At 40.0% G+C, this 21128-nt stretch overlaps 1 protein-coding gene across 3 annotated transcripts; it reads left to right on the plus strand.

Annotated features, from left to right (window-relative positions):
* Nucleotides 1-888: 888 nt before the first annotated feature.
* Nucleotides 889-10280, plus strand: LOC140800378 (probable methyltransferase PMT9). Of its 3 annotated transcripts, none has more exons than XM_073155126.1 (7): nucleotides 889-1185; nucleotides 1300-1464; nucleotides 1541-1723; nucleotides 1816-2410; nucleotides 3318-3430; nucleotides 3542-3762; nucleotides 8423-8776. In XM_073155126.1, coding segments are annotated over exons 1-7 (1476 nt in total). In that variant the 5' UTR covers nucleotides 889-987; the 3' UTR covers nucleotides 8424-8776. The 3 variants fall into 3 exon arrangements, with proteins under 3 accessions (XP_073011227.1, XP_073011225.1, XP_073011226.1); XM_073155124.1 differs by lacking the exon at nucleotides 8423-8776 and adding an exon at nucleotides 9732-10280 and having other exon boundaries at nucleotides 892-1185; XM_073155125.1 differs by lacking the exon at nucleotides 8423-8776 and adding an exon at nucleotides 9732-10280 and having other exon boundaries at nucleotides 1053-1175.
* Nucleotides 10281-21128: the final 10848 nt, after the last annotated feature.

The following is a 21128-nucleotide window of genomic DNA, read 5'->3' on the forward strand; positions in this document are numbered from 1 at the left end:
CTCCCGATTCTCCCGTTGAGGGCGGTGATGACTTAGAGAGAGTGAGATATGGGCTCACTATCGAGGTCCTTAGTTTGATGGCCACAGATAATCGGTCACATGCAGTGTCTTCATGCATGTGTGGGTGACATTACCGCTAGATATGTATATATCCCCTCGGTGTATGAGATGATGGATGGTTATGTGATGGATGATTTTCTTGAGAATATCTACCCTATGTGGTGAATGGCTTGGTGAGCTATGATAAAACATGATTAATGCCTTGATGAGCATGAGATACTAAATTACTATTTTATTGCTATGCAAATTATGTAACCACTATGATTGAGATTTGTATGAATAAAAAATTATATCAAGCTTTATATCTATGTGGACTTATCCTAATACGTTTAGGAATTGACATGTTCTAGGATAGTGACGTGTAGTCTTTATTGATTGCATTGATTTAGTAACTCATGGTTAGTTATTTAAACAAGTGTATTGTTATTGTTAGCAACTATAAGCATGCATTAGATATGCACCTGTGATTTTATTCTTATAGATTGTATAGATTTTACTCGCTAGATTGTGCTCATCACCTTGTAGTGGCATTATTTCAGAGCTAGGGGATGCAGGTACGGGTAGCGAGGAGTAGCTGCCTTTTTATTTCAGTTATGTCTATTAGTTGTATTCAGCTCTGCGAGGACATTATGATTGACATTATATTTTAGACTTTACAGTTGTATTTTAGATATATATATTAAATGCTTGTTGTGGCCTATGGAATTTTATCGTGACTTTTATAGTTAAGTTTATTTATGGTATGAACTTACATTGCTATATTCTTTGTGAATATCTATGACTGACAGATTATACGATGCACCTTTGGGGATTTATCGATGCTGTTTACGGCTATATTTGAAGGTTTAGGTGTTTCAAAACTACTCTTGGCAATCTAAGAACAAGAGAGAAAAAGAAAGAGAACAAGAGAGAAAAAGAAAGAAGGAGATGAGCCGACAATTCGTTCTAAAGCGAAAGGTCTTTTCCTCTCTCCTCATCGCCTCCGTCGTCGCCCTCGGCCTCCTCTGCCTCTACTACGGCACCTCCTTTGCCCCCGGCGGAGACCCCGTGTTCCATACCTTCGCCGACGACCCCGTTCTCCTCTCCGCCCTTCTGCCCTCAGACCTGGCCGTCAAGTCATTCCCCGTACCCTCTCTATCTATACTTTGAGTCTTGATGTTGGATTTTGTTTCCATTTCTTGGATCAAGTTGCGATCTTGATGCGATGTGGTTGGGTTTGACTGGAAAAAAATAACTTAGGTTTGTGATCTGAGATTGTCGGAGCTGATACCGTGCTTGGATCGGAATCTTCATTACCAGCTCAAGTTAAAGCTTAATTTGTCACTCATGGAGCATTACGAGCGCCACTGCCCGCCTCCTTCTCGGCGATACAATTGCCTCATTCCTCCCCCAATTGGTTACCGAGTGAGACTGATCTCGTACTTGAGTTTTATTGTTTTCAGTGTGATTTCTATCTCCTAATCTTTTTTGTGCACTATAGATACCAATAAGGTGGCCGGCGAGCCGGGATGAGGTGTGGACGGTTAATATCCCCCACACCCATCTTGCATCGGAGAAGTCCGACCAGAGGTGGATGGTTGTAAATGACGATAAGATCAACTTTCCAGGCGGCGGGACACACTTTCATGCTGGAGCTGATAAGTACATTGTGCACATCGCACAGGTTCAGCAGAAGACTCGATCATACCGTTCAAATTTCATCCTTTTTTATCCATAATCTAGTTCCTGATACCTGCACTTCTGGTGTTCTACTAGATGCTAAAATTTCCGAATGATAAGCTCAACAATGGGGGAAAAATTAGGACTGTTCTTGATATTGGTTGTGGTGTCGCCATCTTTGGGGCATACCTTCTTCCTCTTGATATCATTGCCATGTCCCTTGCCCCTAACGATGTTCATGAAAACCAGATTCAGTTTGCACTTGAGAGAGGGATACCTTCGACATTAGGTGTTTTGGGGACCAGAAGGTTGCCATATCCGAGCCGCTCGTTTGAGTTGGCTCACTGCTCTCGGTGTAGGATTGACTGGCTTCAGAGGGATGGGATTTTGTTACTGGAATTGGATAGGGTGTTGAGGCCTGGGGGTTACTTTGTGTACACCTCTCCAGAGGCTTATGTTCCGGACGAGAAGAATAGGAAGATATGGAGTGCGATGAGTGATCTTGTTCGGAGGATGTGTTGGCGGATAGCTTCAAAGAAGAACCAGACGGTGATATGGGTCAAACCTTTGACTAATGGGTGCTACCTCAGAAGAAAGCCAGGGACTCTTCCTCCCATGTGTGGTCCTGATGATGACCCTGATGCTGCTTGGAATATGCCCATGAAGGCGTGCATTTCTTCTTACTCAAAAAGTAAGTTTACTGTCATTTTTGTTGGTTAATAGTTAGAGTATCTGCTGATTAATTGGTTTTCCTTTCTATGCATTTCCTATATATCATTTTGCAAAAGCAAAAATGGATCCGACCCGGCTTGAAACTAGCCAGTAGGCTGGGATTGGCCGAAACTGGCATTCTTCGTTTTATCGATGAGGTTTAAATGAGTTTGATATTTTTCTTAAATAATTCTTTTTTCTTTTGACTTGTTTACTTGTGGTCCTATGCCATATAAATACTTTGGGTAGTTAATTTTTGAAGTTCATGAGTAATAATGAAGAAATGAAATTATCAAATAATATAAGAACAAATGGAATATCTGAACTTTATCTTCTGTTTTCATTTTTCTTTTACAGATACATTTCACATTTTAATGTTCTTCGAAAGCTTGTATTATGGATTAGACTCTTTGACGACGATTAACTGTAGCTTGATATGACTTACTTCTAATTTAGAATATAAGTGATCTGAAAACATGATAGTAGGCGATAAAAGTACTGTAGACATCACAAAGCTGCAAATTCTAGTATCATGAAGTTGAGAAAGTGAAAGAGAATATGAAGCGGCAAAAAATTGCGTTGCAATGTCTTAGTTTCATAGTAGTTCACTAGTTCCAATATCTTAGAGCTTTGATATTCTGGTATAAATTGACTCCAATTATCAGCTTATTCATTATCCTCTTGGCATCGAATAGTTTACTAGATAAGTTGCTTGAGTTCTTATTAAGTAATAAATTGCTACAATTTCTTGGAAATTTCCTATCTTTCAAATTTAGTAGTAGTTATTTCTTGTCACTTATTTACAGAAACTTCTATTGCATGCATATCAGTTTTGCTCCCGCTCCCTGTCATATTTAAATAGTAAGATGTATACTTATTTGGAACAGGAGTTCATACGGCAAAAGGCAGTGAGCTGCATCCTTGGCCGCAAAGGCTTATAACGTCACCCCCTCATCTAGAAGAACTTGGAATTAGTTCCAAGAAATTTCTCGTAGACAATGTGAGTTTCAGTATAGCCTAATAACACAATATTTAAATATTCTATGGCTACACTTGTTTCATATGCTACTTATGTCTTAACATAATACTGAGCTTCATTTGTCTAATGCAGGACATATGGCATTTTAGAGTGATAGAGTATTGGAATCAGATGAAATCTGAGATACAAAGGGATTCATTTAGAAATGTTATGGATATGAAAGCAAACCTTGGTGGTTTTGCAGCTTCTCTGGCAAATGAGGATGTTTGGGTAATGAATGTTGTTCCTGCAAATGAATCTAGAAAATTGAAGGTCATTTATGATCGAGGTTTAATTGGAACTGTCCATGACTGGTATGTTTGTGACATTTGAATCCCTATGATTCTATGGCAATTTATATTTATTCTCGTTACTTAGATTGTTTCTACCACTTCAAATATTCATACATCAACGATTTTCTACTTTGTGGGGAAAAAGGTTGTCTTCATGGCATTTGTGCAAAATTTTCTACAAAAATGAGTTAGGGTAACATCCTATTTCAGGATTGCACTCTTGTCCTGTGAATTATGAGCGAGGAACTTGACATGAAGATGCAATTACAAACCATTGATGATCATACAACATACTTAAGATCCTTAGTAACCAAAAACATAGATATGAATACCACTTCCCTTGTCAGATGATTTAATCATGAACATGATTAACGATTATGTATACATACGAAAGATTCTCTGATGTGTCTCGGATTAGGGGGTGGTTTCGATGGAAGGGAGCTCGGTGGGATGGTGGGGATCGGCTAAGGTGAATGGTGGTTTGGTGGATCTAGGGCAGAGATGAAAAGGGTGTGGCTAGCTTAAGGGAGGTTAGTGATGGGGAGAAGGGACGACGAGAGAGGAAATGGATCGATCCTAGAGTGGAAGGGGGTCGGTCGGAGGGAATGGAGAGAGAGTCCTAGTTGTGGGCTACAAGAAGAAGAGAAGGGGCTAGGAGAAAGGGAGAAGAGACTGAGAGAGAGAAGGAAACACAAATGATCCTAATATCCCTACTAGGTGCGCACCACATACTTGGTGGCTACCTACGACTAATCCCCCTACTCGAGTCGGCCGCCATTCCCTCTGCTGAAATGATATGGCAGAGGTACTCCACTCTGCGCTCTCTCCAAAGGTATTTTTTTTTCTTCACCTTTAAGGAATGATATGGCAACAATCCCAATACCGAGCGCAAGTAAACCAAGTGCTCTTCCCAAGTTCTACGATACACTAGAATATTATAAAAAAGTACTAACATATACCACAGTAGGAGTGGACGGAATATGTCATTCCTCAGCCACTAGAAGGTCGCCGATGCGTTCGTCAACCCAAACGACATTACCCGAAACTTGTAGTGCCCGTCGTGAGTTCGGAATACTATTTTGTGGACATCCTCTCCTCGCACACAAATCTGATGATAACTGACACAGAGGTCGAGCTTGCTAAAGTAGAATGCCCCTGGCAACTCGTCCAACAGCTCCTCTATGACTAGTATAGTGTACCAATCTTTGACAGTGAGAGCATTTAGCGCACGACGCACGGTCGTCCATGCAGAAATGTCAACTCTCGTCCTTCTTCCGCACCAGTAGCACCGGTGATGAATAGGATTTCCGACTCGGCTGGATAATGTCCTACTCCAGCATCTCAGCAACTAATCTCGATCTCTTTTTGGATGTGAGGATAGTAGTAGGCCAAACGTTAGCCAGTTCTGCCCCTGGAATGATCTCAATCCTGTGGTCAGAATGTCTCACGGGTGGTAGTCCTTGTGGAACCTCAAATAGGGTAGCAAAGTCAGTCAACAAAAGCTCTAAATTAACATGTATATCTGAGCTAGGGAGAGCCTTAGGCTTGGTTGGCGCAATTTGGAGAAAGTATGATGGATCACCAACTCGAGGTGCTCCATTCAATGGCTGCAGTGTGGGACTTGGCTGTGTCCAAACCCCGTCAAGCCATACTACCCATTCGTCTCGTCGAAATGTAAGCCACATCTGTGAGAAGTCAAAGGTGACTAGGCTAAAGCTTTGCAACCACTATGTACCAAAACACCACATCTGCTCCTCGGAGAGCCAATGGATATAAGTCCACAATGAAGTTGTAGCCTTGCACCTGAATGAAGACACTCCGGCACATGCTGTCAGCTCGGAGTTTGGTGCCGTTGCCAATCGTCACCTCAGAGCCGACAGTGGGCTTCGCCTCAAGTCCGATCCTCTGCACGAGCCGCTCGTCCAAGAAAATGTGCGTGCTTTTAGTGTCAATGAGGAGGTGCACGCACTATTTCTTGACTAGCCCGTCCACCTGCAAAGTCTTCGAGGCGCTCATACCAGAATATGCGTGCATGGAGATCTCGACCGGTATCTCCTCATTTAGTTCCTCATACACGGCCTCCCTAGCTTCCTCAACCACCAAGTCATCACTAGCAACCTCCTTTATGTCCTTATGCTCGTCGCTTTGGCGCAACGATGGCCCGGAGTGAACCTCTTGTCGCACCGAAAGTATAACCCCTTAGTTTATCGCTCCCCCATCTATGCAGGTGTGACAGTACGGACACCAAGGATTGCTTCACCTCTCAAACTCCTGGTATAGCTCTCGAAGTCACCTTCGCCTTGCTTTGGGCTGTCGGAGGCGTAGAAGCCGTACTCAGCCCACCGACTGCCTCGGTCCTCGGCGTATATCCATTGTTCCACCTGGGTTTGGTGGCATTCCTTAAGGCTTGATGTTTTTGGTCCATCCTAGTTACGTTCTCAAAAGCTTTGCTCAAGGTCCTAGGCTGTAAGGAGAGTACATTAGCCCGGACTTCCTCATGCAACCCATAAATAAAGGTGCTGACCAGAATTTCCTACGGCCATTGTGGTCGGCATTGACTATTGACGCGCTCAAATTCCTTCTGATAAGCAGCAACCAACGTCTTTTGAACAAGCTTAGACAAGGTGACACTATAATCTTCAAAGCCCATGTCCTGAAGCGTCTAAATAAGGCGATTATGAATGCTGACCATCCGTCGAACACCTCGTGGGCGCTCACGGATTGGTACCAATGCAATGTTGTGGCCTCCAAATGAATGCTCGCTAACAACATCTTGGCGTCTTCCGTGGTCCCTTGATATATAAAAAACTGTTCAGCACAAAAGATCCAATCCAAAAGGTTACCTCCTTGAAATTTAGGGAACTTAAATCTCAACGTTCTTTTGCGCATAGGATTGTCGCGTCCCATGTCAAACACGAGTTCAGATCTAATGATAGGAGGATGTAGGACCTATACCTCGTGCTCTCTGTGCCTCCGGTCATTCCCCTCATGTCGCAAACCAGGGTCATCCTGATTCGACCAACTTGTGGCCACCTCAGCGCGGTTGGGATTCAGATTTGGGCGCAGCCTTTCCGTGCCTCTTTGCCGACTATAGAGGGCTTGATCGATTGGTGGTGGTAGCAGAGGTTCAACTTGGACAGAGGCTGCCCTACCAATCGGTTGAGGCAACACCCCTGTAGCAGGGATTGCATGCGCTGGGGCTTCCAGCATGCGCACGGTGGCTGCAAGGTTTCGTAGCTCCTCACTCATGCTTCTCATCCATGGAGGGTGTTGGACTAGTTGGAGTCGGCTCGGACTCGCATTAGCTCCACCTGCGGACACCATGGGTGTGATATGCTCGGCTTCCGTGGGCATCTTTATGGCTGCGCATCGATTGGCCATCGCTTTTGTGGTGGTCATGGGTTCGAGAACCAGTGGCTTTGATACCATTAATATGGCCTCGGATTAGGGGGTGGTTTGGATGGAAGGGAGCTCGATGAAATGGTGGGGATCGGCTAAGGTTAATTGTGGTTTGGTGGATCTAGGGCAAAGATGAAAGGGGGCATGGCTAGCTTAAGGGAGGTCGGTACTGAGGAGAAAGGATGACGAGAGAGGAAATGGACCGGTCGGGAATGGAGAGAGTCCTAGCCGTGGGCTAGAAGAAGAAGAGCTGGGAGAAAGGAAGTGATCCTAATCCCCCAACTAAATGTGCACCACATAAGTGGCTACCTACGGCTAGAATGGCTCAGGTGGCCTAAGCCCCATCCTAGTCCGATCCAACTAGTCCGACCCAAAGAAAAATACATAAGCAAATGAATCAAGCAAATACAGACTTGATCAGACTCATCCTGACCCACAAGTCGGGTCACAACAGCATCACAGCGAAAATCAATGGTTTTTTGTGCTCCTACCCTATCTATTGATAACTTCATTCTCTGAAGATGTTATGCTTTTTTCTTTGAAAGGATAATTGATGTAGAGACTGACACTTCTAGACAAGATAATCTTAATCACATTTGATTATGCCAACACCATAGCTATCTCGTATCAAACAAATTTTAACAAGTTCCTTCTCAACTTTACATCCAACACTGAAATTTATAATTCATGGTTTTATGCTTACTAACTGGAAGTCAAAGTCAAATCCAAATCCTATTAGGACTAGGGAAATTGAATACTAAAACTATGAAAACCAAATGCAAGTCGGAAAGTGAAAATTAAGAGTAGATAACGGATAACTGAGTAAGATTAGGAAAAATAAACACGATAAACAACGACCATGATTTTTCTAATGTGGAAAACCTCAGTCCAAACTAGTTCAATCCATATCAAGAATTCGTAGACACAAGAATTTCTTACACACCTTAGACAGTCCATCATCTAACCATTGAAGTCTACTTCTCTTGCTCAAAATCTATATTGGTTAACTACTCTATGATTAGATTGCCTTTGCATATTGTTCACAGTATGACAGTTCACTCCTCAAAACTTCTTAGTGGTCAATGGTAGAAATCATAGTAGATAACTCAGTTTAGCTCCTCTAATGCTTGATGATTGATCACTTATGTAGACTAGCACTCAGACATGTATATATGGCTCTCGTCATATTCATTGAAAAGTTCTCTCTGTGAGAGAGACTTAGAGCTCACGAACTCTTAATCGAGAAGCCCCTTGAGTTATTCCTTGATCCTTTGTTGTTCAGACTAGGCGAATCACAAAAGGAATTTCCAAGTCTCAATCAATTTCTGAAGTTTCCTTTGCTGCCCTGCTCGCTCGGTTTGAAATGACCAAGCTTAGTTCGCACTGAACATATATAATGCAAGTGTTTTGGGCTAAAGTATGCCAGCAGTTCACACCAGCCAGAGCTTAGTTCAGACGAACTTCAGCAGAATGCTGAAATTTTCTTCTTTCAACGAAACTTGGATTTCTTCACACCAATCAATCTTTCACCAGTAATGTGACTTGATAGTACAAATTTCCTAAATTGTATAATATGTTTTACAAGTGTATTGTATTCATGACTTTGCCATTAATAAAGTTGCAGTTATAGATGCCACTGGATAATTGCTACTATGTACTAACAGAGCTTACTTGTTCTCCTAAGAAACAGAAAATGATGTAGATTTTGTTTGACTGACTGCTACATACATAGGTATCTTATCTCTTAGAGCACAGTGCAAGTACTCTCTCTCTCTATATATATATATTTAAACTATGTAATTTAATCTTCAAACTTGAACCTTGTGTAATTGCTTCTTGGTTACTCTATCTAAAAATTTGCTGTGCCTCTGGCACTAGTTGCTTTCTTGTGCTCCTTAGAAGCAGAAAATGATGTAGATTTTGTTTGACTGACTACTACACATGTAGGTTTCATACTTCTTAGAGCAAAATATAGGTACTATGTATATTTAAACTATATAATTTGATATTTAGACTTGAACGCTTGTCTAATTGCTTCTTGGTTCTTGCATATTTGCATCCAAGACAGAAGATTGTAAGTCTATAAAATGACCATCACAATCACACTATTTCTCCTACATTTGTATTTTTTTGAGTCCTAAGTCTATCACACTCCTAATAGTTTGGTTTTCTATCAGTCTTGAGACTACCAGTTCTGTGCCAAAAATGTTGGGGAGTATTTAATATTTTAATCCCACAAATGGTATATCTTAGACAAATTTTTAACCAGCCTTCTCAAAGGAAGGAGGGGCTCCTGTGCAACTCATTGTTAGCTCGAAGTTTGATTTGTGACAATGGTCACTTTTAATAACATAGGTGAAGCTTAAGCTTTCTTCTTTATTTTGAGTAAGAGAAATAACAGAAACTAGTAAACAAGTTAAAATATATTTTATGATAAGCTATTATGAATGATATAATCTCTCAGGTCAAAATGATTACCAGCATTTGCAATCTTTCTGATCTCATTCCTTGTGCAATCTCTTCATCAGGCTATTAGTAATCAGCCCTTCACATAGCAAATGTTTTTTAATTGTGATATTTTTAATAAACAGGTGTGAGTCATTCTTAACATATCCACGCACCTATGATCTCCTTCATTCTTGGCTCTTATTTTCTGAGATTGAGAAGCTGGGATGTAGTTTGGAGGATCTGCTAATTGAGATGGATCGGGTGTTGCGCCCTCATGGATATGTGATTATCAGGGACAAAATTGCTGTTATAAATGAAATCAAGAGGTTCTTGGCAGCATTGAGATGGAATGACTGGTCATCAGAAGTGGAACCAAAAGTTGATGCTCTTTCCTCAGGTGATGAAAGAGTACTGATTGTGAGGAAGAAACTGTGGAAAAGTCCTGAAATGTTGTAATCGCAGTAACTTTTCTATCTTTTCTTTTTTGTTCAGTTTAGGTTGTAAATGAGGAGCTATATGTGGTCTCACTGCCTTAATTTTGTATCCATCAACATAATTATCAAATGTAAAATAGTTGCTTGCTGTTTTTTCTTTTCTTTTCTTTTGTAACTGTTAATAGTTCTGGTGTACTATGAATTCAAGCTGCATCAAGCTGCAGTTGATAATTTCAGTAATAATTCCTTTTCTATGTCTGACTGGATGGGTTGTTCTCCCTGTAGTTAATTTTGTCTTTTCTGCATTCAGTTATTAAATGGTTTCTGGCATTGAGAATAACTTTCTGATGATGAATTGCATTGGCTTTTGATATGATATAACTATTTCTCGTTCCATGCCAGTCTAGGATATTGTACACTAACCGCAGTTTCACCTTAACATCCTATAATTACTTTCACCGTAAGCATATCAGGTTAGAGCTAAAGCTCATATGATTCACAAGCAGCCATGCCTACAAAGTATAATGGCTCCAAGGTAGAATATTGCAGGAGAATGCCGTGCCAAAAATTGCACATTATGATTGTTCTACAAACTTACATGACATTCCATGCATCTTAGTTTGTAAAATTCTTGTAAAGTTTCCTTAGGCATAACATAAGAATGGGTGCTACTATTAACGTTGTAACTAACCTTTGACCAAAATTTGCATTATTTGAAATGTGAAGGAATGGAAGGAGCCACCTTAAACCATCTTTTTCTGCCTAACTAGAACTTTTTTCTCTGAAGACAATTTATAGACTTCATTCATTCCAAAGCAAGGTTACAATCGAAATCAAAGGGTGGATCAGTCCATTCTTTACACATACTTTGTCGAATAGCAAAGATTAACAAGAGTATGGGCCATTTTATTGTTAGACTTACTCATAAAACACCTTGCAGCAAGGGTGAGAAGAAATCCACCTGGGGCATTCTTGCACTATTGGCCAGATAGACCAATGGATATTCTCAGCGTTTCCATTGATGGAATGGACCACTGTGATCGAGTCACTGAAGAGCCAATAAACTGTCTGGGCACAACGAACCGAGTGCGTGAAGTCCATGTTGCACAGTGAGTGCTTCACTATGTAGTGGGCCAGAGCATTGGTTCAAAATACCGACTTCCCCAAAATAAAGTTGGTGGGAAATCGTGCCACAAAAATGCCAATTCCACTCATATAAGAACCCGCATCAATCCATGCCACGTATCGCCCTTTGGCCACATGTCCAGCACGTCCAGAATGACTTCCCCATGCACACCTCCAGTTCCAAGCTCCTCTAACTTGAGGGAATGCAGGTTTTTAGCCGCCCAGCATAGTTCAGTCTGATTAACCACCTTCGGGGAGAAAGGGATATTCCTAAAAACTAGGTCATTCCGCCCCTTCCAAATGTTCCACAAAAGCACCAGAGCAAAGTCCATAAGACCTTGGGAAGAGAGGACCGCAAGCTGAGGAGCCAATCATCCAGCCTATCCATCATATTGTCTAACTTAAATCCCAGCCGGCTGTGGAACCAAGCTGTCCTGGCGCAAGCACAGTTCAAGAGAAGATGTTCTGTTGTCCCATCTTCTTTCGAGTAGTAGGGGAAGTGGGAACAATTGCTTGGATTCTCTTGTGAAGAGCAGCTTGATCGAGAGCGTAGTAGCTAGACACAACCATAGAAAGGTCTTTATTCTTGGCAGGATGTCTTTGCGCTCCTAGATCAGCTTCTAGATGTTTTCGAGCCATGCAGAGATGTAGAACTATGCCAATTCCCTTTAGAGAGGGAACCATAAGCCGACTTGGTCGTGAACAAGCCATTTGGAGATGGTTTCCATATTAGTCGATCCAGACATTCAAGCGATGCCGGTCCAATGCACAAGCCTAGGATGTGGTTGGCCACCTCCCTAGGCAAGCTCCTATCAATCAGGTCTGTCCCAGCACTCTTCTCTCATGAGATCTTTAACCATCTTAACCTTAGGGGGAAGGTTGAATTGACTAATCTCCGGAACAGGCAGCCAAGGATTGTGGGTAATGGAGATTGAAGCACCGTTCCCAACCTCCCAGAAAATGTTGGGCCTGAGCTTATCTTTGAGCTTGAATATGGAGCTCCACGTCAATGAGTGCTTGCCTTGAAGTCTTGCATCCCAAAGGGAGGATCGAGGGAAGTATCTCAACTTGCTCGCCTAGTTGTTGTCAGGTGAAGAAATGAGCATCCAAACTTGCTTGGCGATTAAGCCCTCGTTGATTAGCTGTGAACAGCGAATCCAAGCCCGCTACTTGACAATGGCCGGCATAGAAATTTCCAGTGGTGTTGATAGATGTGTCTCGTTCCATCGGAGTAGCCCCACTAGAAATCTCTAATTAAATCTTTTATCTTGTTGAAAAGAGCTTTGGGGAGGAGAAACGTTGCCATGAACAAGACAAGGATCGAGCTGAGGACTAACTTGATGAGAACTAATCTTCCTACCTACGAAAGATTTCTAGCCTTCCCACCCTACTAGCTTGGCGTTAAGCTTGTCGACTATGAATATATAATCTTCATCTCTTCTTCTCAATAATAGCAGTGGATTGCTAGGTACTTCTCTCTTGGAAATAGGGGTCTGACTTTGAGGAGTGCAATGATCTAAGCTCTTGTCAGGTTGTTTGTGTGACTACTGAAGTGAATCGCATATTTCTTTAGATTCAACGCTTGACCCGAGAGCTTGCCATAGAGCTCTAAGCCAGTCTTTAGGTTGGCTGCCTCGCTTAATGTTGCTTTGCCAAATAGCAGTAGATTGTCTGCAAACAATAGGTGAGTGATGGGGGAGCTCTTCTAGCTAGCTTGATTCCACTGATTAACCCAAGTCTGGCTTCTTCTTCTAGAAGTTTGGAGAGGATATTGGTGTTGTGATCTTGATTTCAATAGGGAATATTTGGGTATGAAGGAGAGTAGAAGAAGAGGAGGAAGAGGGTCCAGGGGGATAGGCCTATCGAGAAGATTAGAGGCGGTGTAGCCGTGGTAGGAGAGAATGAGAGAGAAGGAGAGGAGAAGATTTGTGGAAGAAACTCAATTCATTTAATAATCATTATAAGGTTGCCTTCCACATATTTAGAGGCTACCTAACAAGCAAAATAGTCAAAAGAAAGCTCTAGAAATAGTCAAATTCGCTGATCGCATTCTAATGCAGTCGAGCGTGTTCGAACGCACTAAATACGTTATCTGTATTTGTGAACGTATGTAGGCGTTCGATCGGGGGCGTTCGAACGCAACATCAAATGCGCTAAACACGTTCTCTATATCTACGAACGTATGCAGATGTTCAAACGTGGACATTCGAACGCGACCATAAAAAAATTTATTCTAGAAAGAAAATAAAAGAAACTCATGTTGAGATAACTAGGTCCAATCCCAATCTGATACACCTTATTAGAATTGCATTATGATACATTTAGTTAGGATTTTTTCTTACTGTTAGGTTTTTAATTATTGGCAATTGTGTATAAAATATTCTAAGTGTATTTTTACATGTATATGAGCTTTATACAAGTCTAGAATATCTCTAGTTTGAAGAATTGCAAAACTATTGAAAAAAAGCTGTCGAGTTCACACCGCGTTCACAAACGCATTCGAACGCGGGTACTACGTTCACACAAAGACCGAGAGCTGCGTTCACAAACGCATTCGAACGCGAGTACTATATTCACACAGACCGAGAGCTGCGTTCACAAACGCGTTCGAACGCGGGTACTGTGTTCACACAGATCGAGAGCTGCGTTCACAAACGCGTTCGAACGCAACCTGAAGAATTCACGTTGTCGCGTTCGAACGCACTCGGGCCTGTTGGAACGCACCTGAGATCAAGTCATGCCGTTCGAACGCACCCGGGCCGCGTTCGAACGCACCAACGAACTTTGAAAATATTGGACTTTCGTGAGTACGGATAAGACTTGGATTTGACTCTATCTTGGAGATCATATATAAGAATTGTGATGCCCTATCTCTAGGGTGGTTGAAGAAGCATTATTGAAGGAGACTTCTTGAGGCTACATCGGTTCTTCAACTAACAAGGTTCCACTCATCATTAAAAAGTTAATCTTTCGTCTTAAGGGTTATCTAGACGAAAGATCAATCTCGAGGGTTACTGAGGTTGGACTTCAATCACGAGAAGCAGTGAATCGTGGGTTCTAGCGAGCAAGACTGAGAAAAACAAAGTCGTTTAGATCGACGGGTTGTTTTGTGAGTCAGTCTTGTAATTGCTACTATTCTAGTGATTGGTTTTGATCCGAGTTTGGATCCGTGGTTTTTTCCCGTTTGGGTTTTTCCACGTTAAAATCTTGGCGTTCATCTCTGCTTTCGTTCGTAATATTTCTACGGACTTTTATTTAAGCGAACGAGTGATATCATTGCCTAGTATTTAGATACATACCTGTGTCTAGGGGTTTTTCAATTGGTATCAGAGTGGGTTCTCTCACCCTTTGAAAGAGATCAGATAGGCATGGATTTTTATAGAGATGGACTATCATCTATTAGACCTCCTATCCTAAATGGATCAAATTATGGATATTGGAAAGCTAGGATGAGAGCTTACTTGAAGTCTATAGATGAACGAGTATGGTTTGCCATTGTGAACGGTTGGAGTCCACCAATGTACATGGTGGATGATAAACTTGCTGATAAACCGATAGAGTCATGGGATAGGTCAGATTATGAAAAAGTTGGATGGAATAGCAAGGCAATAAATGCAATTTTTAGTTATGTTTCTTTGAAAAAATTTAGAAGAATTTCTACTTGTGAGATAGCAAAAGAAGCTTGGACGATCTTAAAAAGTACTCACGAAGGAACTATGCTTGTAAAACTTTCTAAACTTCAGAGATTGACTACTAGTTTTAAAACTTTACGTATGGAGAAGAATGAGACATTTGATGAGTTCTATGCAAAGCTGAGTGATATAGTCAACTCCAGTTTCAACCTAGGAGAGAAAATTTCTGAAAACAGAATTGTCCGTAAGATCCTTAGGTCTCTTCCAGAGAGGTTTCAGGCGAAAGTTACAACTATTGAGAAAAGTAAGGACATCGATTCTATGAAAGTTGAACAATTGATAGGAAATCTACAAACATTTGAGTCCAGTCTTTCAAAACTGAGCAAGTCCAAAGGGATTGCCCTATCCACAGTTGAACAAAATATAGAGGAGTCTGATAATGAAGGTGATTTAGATATTGAGATGTTGGCCATGTTCATCAAAAAGTTTAATAAATTCTTTCGGAAGCCAAACAAGTTGAATGCTGAAAAACTTGAGAAAAGCAAAGTCTTTGTGAAAAAGAAGAATACTGTGAGTTCGAATACAGGTGTGAGCAACAACAGTGTCAAATAGAAAAAATAAGAATTCTGAGAATAAAGTTCGATGTTTTGAATGTTCTGATTTTGGACACATAGCACAAGAATGCCCTAATCGACTTAAGAAGAAGGGTAAAGCTATGAAAGTTACTTGGGATGACTCAGATAAATCTGATGATGATTCTAAAAAAGGCGAAGAAAACTTTGTAGCTTTTGCCTCTTCTCTACATAATATTGATTCTGTTGTTGATATTGATAGTACAAATGATCAGGATATGTTACCAGCTGAGAAAGATGAATCTGAAATTTAAAAGACATATAATGACCTGTACGTGGAGTCGTTTAAACTCAAGAAAAGTAATCTTAGACTACTTCAACGACTTAAGGTAATCTAACTAGAAAGAATTCAATTTGAGGAGAAGTACAAATTGGAACTTGAACGTGTCAAAGACCTTTCTGAACAACTTGACAATGCAAAAAATAAAATGAAGGCTGATGAAATTGAACTAGAGCGATTGCATAAGGAAGTGACATTTCTTAAAGGGAAAAACAAACTTGACGAGATTCTAAAGGACTCAGATATCTAGAAAAGACAGGTATGGTGTTGGATACACTAGTAATTCAAATAATAATAAAACTATCTTCGTTTCTGCAGGTATACAAAAGGAAGAATTTCTGAAGTTATCAACCACATTTACAAAGCAATCCTGGATGAATGCTTCTAAACGGAAGGTGAATCTACAAACTGATGAATCGTCAACGGCACCAAAGGTAAACTTTAGTCACACTCCTCAACTAAATGTGAGTAGAAAAGGGTTTGTTCCGACATGCTATCATTGTGGCATTCTAGGGCATATTCGACCTCATTGCAAATTTTTGCAAAAACCTAGAACTGCTTTCATTTATAGGATGAAAACAAAGGTCATATGGGTCAAGAAAAGTGATTTGAAATGTTATGTTGTGCATACAACCTTGAAAGCTTTAAATTCTGATTTGTGGTATTTAGATAGTGACTGTTCAAGACATATGTCGGGTGACAAGTCGTTATTTTCTAATCTTAAAAAATAGGAAGGGGGAGTTGTGACATTCGGAGATGGTAATTCATCCAAGGTAATAGGTAAAGGAAAGGTAAGTTCTTCGGAGGTTCCTATTCTTGAAATTGTTTTTTATGTTAAGGGTTTGAAAGCAAATCTTCTGAGCATCAGTCAATTTTGTGATGAAGATTATGAGGTAAAATTCTCCAAAAATGATTGTACTATTCTAGATCATGGTGGTAATGTTATATGTTATGGATCTAGAACATCTGATAATTATTATGTTATTAGAACGTCACATAAACTGAAATGTAACAGTGCCTCTTTCGACATTGCAGATCTTTGGCATCAACGTCTTGGACATGTGAATCACAAGGAATTATTTACTCTGTCCAAATAAGAAGTGGTAAGAGGAATACCTAAGATGAAAGAAATGTCAAAAAGAGTGTGTGGTTCGTGTCAAATTGGAAAACAAATTCGGATCTCACACAAGAAGGTAAATACAGCTACCACCGACCGTGTGCTTCAATTAGTTCACATGGACTTGATGGGTCCAACAAAAATTGAAAGTCTTGGAGGTAAATGATATATATTCTTAATGGTCGATGATTACTCCAGATATACCTGGGTTGCCTTTCTATGTGAGAAGTCTGAAACCTTTGAAGTTTTTAAAACACTATACTTAAAATTGCAAAATGAAAAATCTACTACCCTAGTTAGGATTTGTTCTGATCATGAAAAAGAATTTGAAAATAAAAATTTTTCTATATTTTGCGATTCTCTTGGTATTCAACATGAATTTTCAGCTCCTATAACTCCACAACATAACGGGATTGTGGAAAGAAAGAATCGAGTTGTGTAGGAAATGGCTAGGGTTATGCTTCACGCTAAAAAGGTTACTCAAAGGTTTTGGGCAGAGGCGGTCAATACAGCGGTACATGTGATAAATCGTGTTTATCTAAGACCAGGTACAAAAATGACTGCTTATGAAATCTGGAAAGGTAAGAAACCTAGTGTTAAATATTTTTGAGTTTTTGGTAGTAAATGTTATATCTTGTGTGATCGAGAATATTTGACTAAATTTGACACTAGAAGTATCGAAGGCATCTTCTTAGGGTATTCGAATAATAACAGAGCCTACAGAGTATTTAATCTTGACACTTCTACTGTTATGGAATCTGCTAATGTTATGATAGATAAATTCACGACTGATTTAACTAAAGCTACTCCTATTTCTGTTTCTGCAGATACATATGACGAAGAAATAGGAAAGGAGCTTAATCTGGAAATTGAGAATCAGGAGGAGGACAAAGTTGAAATGAACAAAGATGACTGCAACGTACTGGAACCATCTGCTAGAGTGAAATCAAATCATCCACTGTCACAAGTGATCGGAGACGTGAATGAACCAATTAAGACAAGACGAAAAATCCAAAGTGAGGTATCATTTACTTGTTATACATCTTCTTTTGAACCTAAAAATGTGAAGGAAGAATTGTTAGATGATTCTTTGGTTAATGCTATGCATGAGGAATTAGAGCAATTTTCTAGGAATGATGTTTGGTATTTAGTTCCTAGACTTAAGAATGTGAACGTCATTGGAACAAAATGGATTTACAAGAATAAAAATGATGAACATGGCAATATAGTTCGAAATAAAGCTAGACTCGTAGATCAGGGATATACTCAGGTTGAGAGTATAGATTTTGATGAGACATTTTCTCCTGTTGCTAGATTAGAATCTATTCATATACTGCTTGCTATTGCTTGTCACTTAAAATTTAAATTATTTCAAATGGATGTTAAAAGTGCTTTCTTGAATGGTACTCTGAATGAAGATGTTTATGTGGAACAACCGAAAGAGTTCGAAGATCAAAAATTACCTTCTCATGTGTTTAAATTGAAAAAGGCCCTGTACGGGCTAAAACAAGCTCCAAGAGCTTGGTTTGAGAAGTTGACCACTTTTCTAGTAGATGCGGGGTTCACTCGAGGGGGAGTGGACAAGACATTGTTCATTAGATGGTCGAACAAGAGTTAAGTTGTGGCACAAATATATGTAGATTACATTGTCTTCGGAGCAACGAGTCAATCATTAGCTAAGGAGTTTACAGATCTTATGCATAGTCATTTTGAGATGAGCATGATGGGTGAGTTAAAGTTCTTTTTGAGACTTCAAATTACTCAATTGGAAAGAGGGATATTTATCGCTTAAACCAAGTATGCTAAGGATCTTGTGACTAAATTCGGTTTAGAAATTGCAAAATATGCTAGAACTCCTATGAATAAAACTACCAAACTAGGTAAGGATATTTTAGGAAAAACTGTCGATCAGACACTGTATAGGAGCATGATTGGTAGTCTTTTGTACTTAACTGCTAGTAGACCAGACATTGCATTTAGGGTTGGTGTGTGTGCTAGGTTTCAGTCTGAACCTAAGGAGACACATTTGTTTGCTGTGAAACGTATCATAAAATATGTCGGTGACACAATTGACTTAGGTATCTGATTTACGTATGACTCGGGAGCTATCATATCTGGATACACACGGATTGGGCAGGTTCATGTGATAATAGAAAAAGTACCTCAGGTGGATGTTTTTATATTGGAAATAATCTGGTTGCTTGGCACAGTAAGAAAAACAAAACTCGATATCTTTATCTAGTGCGGAGGCCGAGTACATTGTAGTGGGAAGTTGTTGTTCTCAGTTACTATGGATGAAACAGATGGTCAAAGATTACGGCATTTGATACGATCTTCTCTTTGGGGCTAAGGCTCTGATACTAGCTTGATACGATCTTCTCTTTGAGGCTAAGGCTCTGATACCAGCTTGATACGATCTGGCACAGAACTTTGAAATTAGATCCCAAAATATGCTGTCGTCGGATTGACGTGAGATTTTGATATGTTGTAGCCTCGTAAAAGAGCTTTCCAACAACTCTAGTTACAAGCGAATCGGAGTTGGTGATCTCGAGATATCGTTCGTTTAGTGGACGAACGTCAGGATGCTTTGTTTTGGATTCGTGGATGGAGGCACGAGATCCTGGGTAATGGTGGATGGTGGTGGACCGGCGTTAATGTGGTGGCACCGGTGAAAAGTGATGGTGGAACGATTGTGGTTGATGGAAGGATTAGGGCAAGTGTTGGATAGATTGGACGAAGGGGGAGAAGAGGGCCACCCCTAAAGGACTAGGGTGATTAGTCGGATTGAGAGAACGGGAGCGAAGAAGACGAAGGAGGCAAGGCAAAACTCAATCTCAATAATCAATAATAAATTTTGGTTGCCCTACACATCCTTTTATAGGCTAACCAACAACTCACATTAACCTTAAAACACAATTTTCGCTGACCGCGTTCGAACTCGCCCGACCGCGTTCGAACGCACCGAATTAGCTCTTCTGGATTTGCGAACGCGATGCAGGCGTTCGAACGCGTGATCGAACGCGCCCGTCGGTATTTGCGAACGCGATGCGGGCGTTCACGGTGCGTTCGAACGCACAAGCATTCTCTTCTCCACGTTCACAACCTCGTTCACAAACCGCGTTCGAACTCACTCCACCCGCGTTCGAACGCGACTTACGTAAAACTTATTTTAATGGAAATTAAACACTAAAACATGAAATAAAAACACTCCTAAAGTGAATCCATGCTCGAGACGACGTCGGTGAAGTCCGAATCGTATCAGCATTGAACAAGATACTATGGTGCTTTATTGTGACAACATGAGTGATATTAATATATCGAAAAATCCTGTTCAACACTCGCGTACAAAACATATTGATATCCGACATCATTTTATATGCGAGTTAGTTGAAGAAAAAACAATAGCACTAGAACATATTGAGACGGAGAAACAATTGGGTGATCTATTTACAAAACCTTTGGATTTACAGAGATTTGAGTATCTTCGTACTTCTTTAGGGATTTGTGATTTGGATTGATTTTTTTTTTGGTTTGGTTTGTGTGTTTCTTTTTTATTATTTCTTTTCATTTCTTTTTAGGTTTTTTTTACTCTGAATTTTTCTTTGGTTTTAGTTTCAGATTTGTCAAGAGTTTTTGTCATAAAAAAAATTTATGCACTCCTAGATTCAATAATATACTCTTGACATATAAATATGATTTTTCTCTTGATTATGAGTTATTATAGTTAATTTTGTCATCTTGTAGTATATTATATCATTTCCGATTTATTCACTCTCTCGACTTCTATGATAATTAAACTAAATTTAATGCACTCATAACGTGTGTATATTCCTGAGTGAGCATGACATCATGAAATTTTTTTAAATAGCTCACTATTGACGTTGATTTGCACAGTTTGACCTCATGCTTAGTCATCATAAATGTGTTTATAAAAGATCAATGAAAAGGGCTACAGTGAGTTAGTGTGAAAGCCATCTTGTTTAGAGTTCAGTTTGACTCAGTACATTGCTTGCAAATTAAATAAATTTTTTTTGATATTTGTAAAAATCTTTTTGCACATTGTTTGATATGTAATACAAGAAAAGGGCTACCTACTGATGTGTGAAAGCCATCATTGCACCTATATGGTTTATGTATAAAAAAAATTACAGAAAAAATTCATGTTTTGTTATGGAGAATAAGTCGAAAAGTGCAAATTTGAATTCTAAGTCGGTTTGACTACTGTGTTGTATCATTGTTTAAATAGAAAATTTTATTTAAAAAGAATGTTTCATGTTATCTATGCTCACCTTGCATATGCATATTATTATGATTAATCAA

Source organism: Typha latifolia, chromosome 13 (assembly GCF_019914945.1).
Source record: "Typha latifolia isolate L0001 chromosome 13, TyphaL0001v2, whole genome shotgun sequence".
NCBI classification, from domain to species: domain Eukaryota; kingdom Viridiplantae; phylum Streptophyta; class Magnoliopsida; order Poales; family Typhaceae; genus Typha; species Typha latifolia.

Coding starts and splice junctions, on each gene's coding strand:
- LOC140800378 (XM_073155124.1), top strand. CDS start 988: ATGAGCCGACAATTCGTTCTAAAGCGAAAGGTCTTTTCCTCTCTCCTC. Junction 1,465..1,540: donor CTCCCCCAATTGGTTACCGA/GTGAGACTGATC, acceptor TGTGCACTATAG/ATACCAATAAGGTGGCCGGC. Junction 2,411..3,317: donor CATTTCTTCTTACTCAAAAA/GTAAGTTTACTG, acceptor TATTTGGAACAG/GAGTTCATACGGCAAAAGGC.